Source organism: Giraffa tippelskirchi, chromosome 3 (assembly GCF_054371585.1).
Source record: "Giraffa tippelskirchi isolate mGirTip1 chromosome 3, T2T-mGirTip1v1.2.pri, whole genome shotgun sequence".
Taxonomy (NCBI): domain Eukaryota; kingdom Metazoa; phylum Chordata; class Mammalia; order Artiodactyla; family Giraffidae; genus Giraffa; species Giraffa tippelskirchi.
In genome coordinates this window covers 27,351,952-27,356,645 of record NC_137277.1, presented here as the reverse complement: position 1 = coordinate 27,356,645, position 4,694 = coordinate 27,351,952, and the positions used below count along the sequence as shown (strand labels likewise).

The 4,694-nt window shown below is 54.9% G+C and overlaps 1 protein-coding gene across 8 annotated transcripts in view; it reads right to left on the bottom strand.

The window, feature by feature from the left end:
* Positions 1 to 2,180: 2,180 nt before the first annotated feature.
* The window catches only part of USP22 (ubiquitin specific peptidase 22), a 33,097-nt gene continuing 30,583 nt past the window's right edge, over positions 2,181 to 4,694 (bottom strand). For 5 of the 8 annotated variants that reach the window (XR_014080423.1, XM_081583398.1, XM_081583397.1 and 2 more), the window contains exon 13: positions 2,181 to 4,619. Coding sequence is in view for 7 of the 8 variants with exons in the window: in XM_081583398.1 (XP_081439524.1) it covers positions 4,577 to 4,619 (43 nt within the window). In the remaining variant the exon portion in view is untranslated. Of the gene's footprint in view, positions 4,671 to 4,694 lie in introns of all 8 variants that reach the window. The other 3 variants (XM_081583394.1, XM_081583392.1, XM_081583391.1) reach the window with 1 other exon arrangement.

Genomic DNA, 4,694 nt, shown 5'->3' with positions numbered 1-4,694 from the left:
ACAAATGTACAAGTGAACTTATTTACAAAACAGAAATAAGAGTCACAGATGTAGAAAACAAAGAAGAGGGATAAACTAGGAGATTGGGACTGACATATATACAGATTCCTGGACAACTGATAAGGACCTACTGTAAAGCACAGGGAACTCTACTCAATACTCTGTAATGGCCTATATGGAAAGAGAATCTAAAAAGAGTGGATATACGTGTACATATAACTGATTCACTTTGCTGTACAGCAGAAACCAGCATGACACTGTAAATCAGCCATATTCCAATAAAAAAGCAAATAAGAATTTAAAAAATTATAAATACATGAGAAACCCCCAAACTCACGGGCCCCCCAATTTGGTGGCATTTCCAGGGATTCCATGGTCTGAAGCAGGAAGACAAGGTACTGCACCCCCACACCTCCCGTGTGAACAGGCAGCCCTACTGACACGTTAGGGCATGTTAAGTCCACCTGTCTATACTGGCAGCACATGGCTCCCAGTTAAAGCAGGACCTGCAGGAGCACAAGCGTGCCGCACCACTGAGCCTTAGGATGCATCAGGAGTTCAGCAGGGACCCCAGGGCACCAGCACAGGTGCTGCGAGCACGCTGACCTTGTCCCACCTCGGGGGTCCATCCTCCTCCACAGGAAGAGCTGCTACTCGGGCCGAGCACCTGACACGGACACAGCATGGCCCGAGCGCCCTGAACACACAAGAGTGAGTGTGCAGCAGTGGACACGCATGGGCAGTGGGCGTGGTGGCCCCAACATCCACACACACTGTGACCAGGGACCCGAGGGGCATCCCGAAGGACAGCAACAAAGGGAAGTCCTCGCCCCAAGCAAAACTCTAAGTACTATATCCAGTCACCCACCTTGTCAGGAAGAAGACTGGCTACAAGTACTGACCTATGTGGACTCCTGGGGCAGTGCCAACAGCTGGTTGGACAGTTAAAGACTCAGAAGGAACAGGATTAAAAGGCCAGCGACAGAAGACGTGGGTGGGGACAGACCTCTCAGGTCAGGAAGATTGTGCTCACCAAGAAGCCTGACAGAGGACGCTCACCAGGTGGACGAAGCTGCCTGTTGCAGCTGCCGACGGCTCACTGCCCCCACGCCACTGCTCCAAGGGCCCACAACAAAGGGGCCATCAAAATGGGGTAGCGGGGGGATACTGGAACAGGCTCCATGTCAGGCCCCGGGCCCAGCTCACCAGCCACTCCTGCAGGATGCCTGACCAGCCCAGCTCCCAAACCAGCTCTGAAGCCTGGAGGTGACTTCCCATATCACAGCAACAGGTGGCCACCTGCTGGCCAGCTGACTACACAGGGGTCAGCATCTGTCTTCGTGGGATGGACCCATCTTCTGGACTCAGCTCTGCCTGCCCTGCCTGTCCACACTCCCCAGGACACGACGCTCCACAAGCCCAACCGCTGAAGGCACGACTTCCAGGACAACTTAACACTTTTAACCAGACCATGGTTAGCACGCACAGGTCCTGGAACGGAGGGCGAAGGCTGCTGGAACACTACAGCTTTATACCAACCCCATTGTAGGTCTTCAATCCCAGCCTGGACAACTCTGGGTTGAAGGTCTAAGACCCTGGGGGCAGTGGGGGGTGGCGGGGGGGGTGCCTTTCTTCAGGGATACAGCAGTGGTCCTGGTTAACGTGGAGAGACTGTGGGGTAAGGCAAGGATGGCAACTCTGGAGCCCCACGGGCTTGCTGGCGCTTGCTGGTATTTCCGCGTGAGGGAACTGAAGGAGTCTGCGCCTCACGTACCTTGAAAAAGACGCTTCAGAAATGAAGGGTGGATGGGCCACAGCCCATGACAAGTGCAGAGTCAAACAGCACTGACCAGGCCAGGGACCTTCTCTGCTCACTGACTCACACCTGCCACCTGCTCAACAGCAGGGTGGCCTTCCCCACATGCGTGTCCCTGCACCACGTCCCAGGTCCTGTGCTCAAAGTCTCCAAGGATTCCTGCATTTAAAGCCCCTCAGGTGACATTAAATTCAAAATCTGACAGACCATATGGCCCTGAGCCCCAGGCTCAAGTCACTCTCACCCCCAGGATGAGAAGATGCAAACGACATGGACTTCCTGGCCCAGGGCAGGTCTGGGTTGGAGCAAATGAAGGGGCTGGCGTCAGACGGGCCTTGGGCACCAGTAATGGGAGACCAACCAGTTTTCAGAATAAAATGCAACTTTATTACGACACAGGAAAGACTACAAGCCATTAGGGAGGAGAGGAGCCAAACAGTCCCTCAGAACGGCAAGGAAAGGGACATGGAGACGTCCTCATGATAAAATCCACAGCACAATCACTGGCATCTTGTTCTTATGATTTTGTTAAAGTTATAGTAAATCAGTTACCTGAACTGTCAAAAGAACGGCAATTTTATACGATGGGAGCATCTACACTGAGCAAGCTACGATAGCACGAGTGTACACACTGCAGAAGGGTGAGTCCCAGGCGTTCTGGTGCAGGAAGGAGGGCCCCCACTCCCCAACTCAGGACACCCCAGAGAGAGAGAGCCACCGCCTCCCTGTGACGTGTCAACACAGCAGCCGATGTCTCAGAGAGACAGTCACTTTGATACACCAGTGTTGGGGGAGGAGTCGCCCAGGAGTCCTCCGTGGTCTGGACGTTGACACGGGTGGTTGTGAGAAATGGGAAACTGTTTCCAGCAGCTGCATCGGGAGCTGAGAGAAAGGGCTCCCAAACACAGCCCCTGTTCCTGACATCACGGCAGGACCTCGGCACAGCCAAAGCGTCATGCCCACCTTGCCTCCACCCCACGTGGCTCTTCCAGTCAGGGGGCGATATCTTTAGCAGACACAGAGCTAAGTGCTCACAACACCAGGCCAGAGGGAGTCAAGAGGATTAATCCAGATATAAAAATTCAAAAATAACATTTAGAAAAGAGAAACCTGGCTTCACTGTCTCCCCAGCCAGGGGCTATAGACATGAGTTAAGGGCCCAGAAAGGGTGCAGGGAGGGACAGAGTGACCCGACAGAAACTAGAGGCCAGGATATCCACTCTGTCCCCACTTAACACGGAGGCCCCAGGCCCAGAGCTCCACAATCACCTCCAGCCCAGGGCCTGGCCTGCGAGGCCTCTGCCCAGAGCCCTCAGAGCAGCCATAGTGCACGGGCCACGCAGGTGGTTTTTTCCCGAGAACAGGTGCCCACCCGCACGTCTGATGATGCTCATGGCTGTTTCAAAATAAGCTTAACAACTTGTGTTCCTGAAATACAGAAACAGAACTGCATGACCCTGGCCGGCACTTGGGCCGTATCTGCCAGGTATGATGACCCGGCCTAGGGACCCCAGCCAGCACCTTCCACCCTGCACGGCAACCACGCCACTCCTGGACCCAAGCAGCTGACAAGCTGGACCCGGTCCACTGCCCATTGGCTGAGAACTATGTGCACGCCTTTAAAGAGTGAAAAAAGTTAACACCCTGTGACATGAGAAAAGCAGGCGACATTCGTATTTCCATGCTCATGTAAAGTTCTCCAGAACACAGCTACATTTGTCTATGTGTCAGCTGTGAAAGAGATCACAGGGCCCACAAGCTGGGAGCACCAACCAGCTGGCCCTCTGCGGAAAGTCTGCGGACCCAGCTGCAGGGGGATGTGTTCCTCTCCAGGAAGTAGCCCTCACAGTTCAGGGCAGACGGGCTTGTCCCCGTCTCCAGCTTGGACTCTCTCAGAATGGACAATCTAAGGGTGTGGACAGACGGGTGCATCTGCTCCTTTAGCCCGTCCCACTGCCTCTGTCCTGGCCGTCTTTCCTGCTGCAACAGAAACAAGCAGAAAGAAAGCAGAGACCCCCAGCGTGGAATGCAGCAACACCCCCCATCCCTGCAAGGCCCCCCCACACCATCCAACATGTCCACTGCCCGGCAGCGACTGGGAGAGCTCGTGGGCCAGGTGGCCAGGAAGGAAACACAAGGAGAGAAACAGTGAAACCACCAGACACACTTGAGTTACTGCAAGACGGAGACCGTTCCCTGCCCAGCCTGCTCCTCACTCGCGGCTCTGACACGGACACGGAGGTCCCTGGGGATGAGGGGTGGGGGCAACAAAAGCAGCACCAGTGAAGAAGCAAGACCCACTCTCCAGAATCAAGGGAAAATGATCTAAGGTTCAGTCTGAACTCGGTAATTCGTTCACATTACTATCACTGCATTCATGAAATTCACAATCATGGAAAAGAGAGAAAGAGGGAGAATAAGAAAATGCCTATTTCTAGAAAATGGGGAGGTCCTTCCGCATGCAGGACAATGCTGGCATCTGCAGGACAGACAAGCCGGAGGCCGCACTGGGCTGTCAGCTCCACAAGCTCCGGGCCCTGGATCCATGCTACGCATACTCAAGACCCCAAATTCACCGAGAAAGATCGCAAGGCCCGCGTCTCCTCTTGGCCCTTTCTGAGCCCCCAGCCTGGAGCTGCTGGCACTCCAAGGGGCATGGGAGACATGGGGGCACTGTCTCCTTTGCCCTCAACCCCTGGGCCCACCTCCTGCCAAGCATCTGCACAGCATGGCCCCAGGCATGCAGGGGCTCCCGCAGGGCTACTCATACTCCAGGAACTGCTTGTGGTAGAACAGCAAGTACCTGTGGAGGAGAAGGCAAGCTCACCACCCATCTGGGGTGGCTGTGGGGCACCTGTCCCCACAGAGCCGAGGCCCC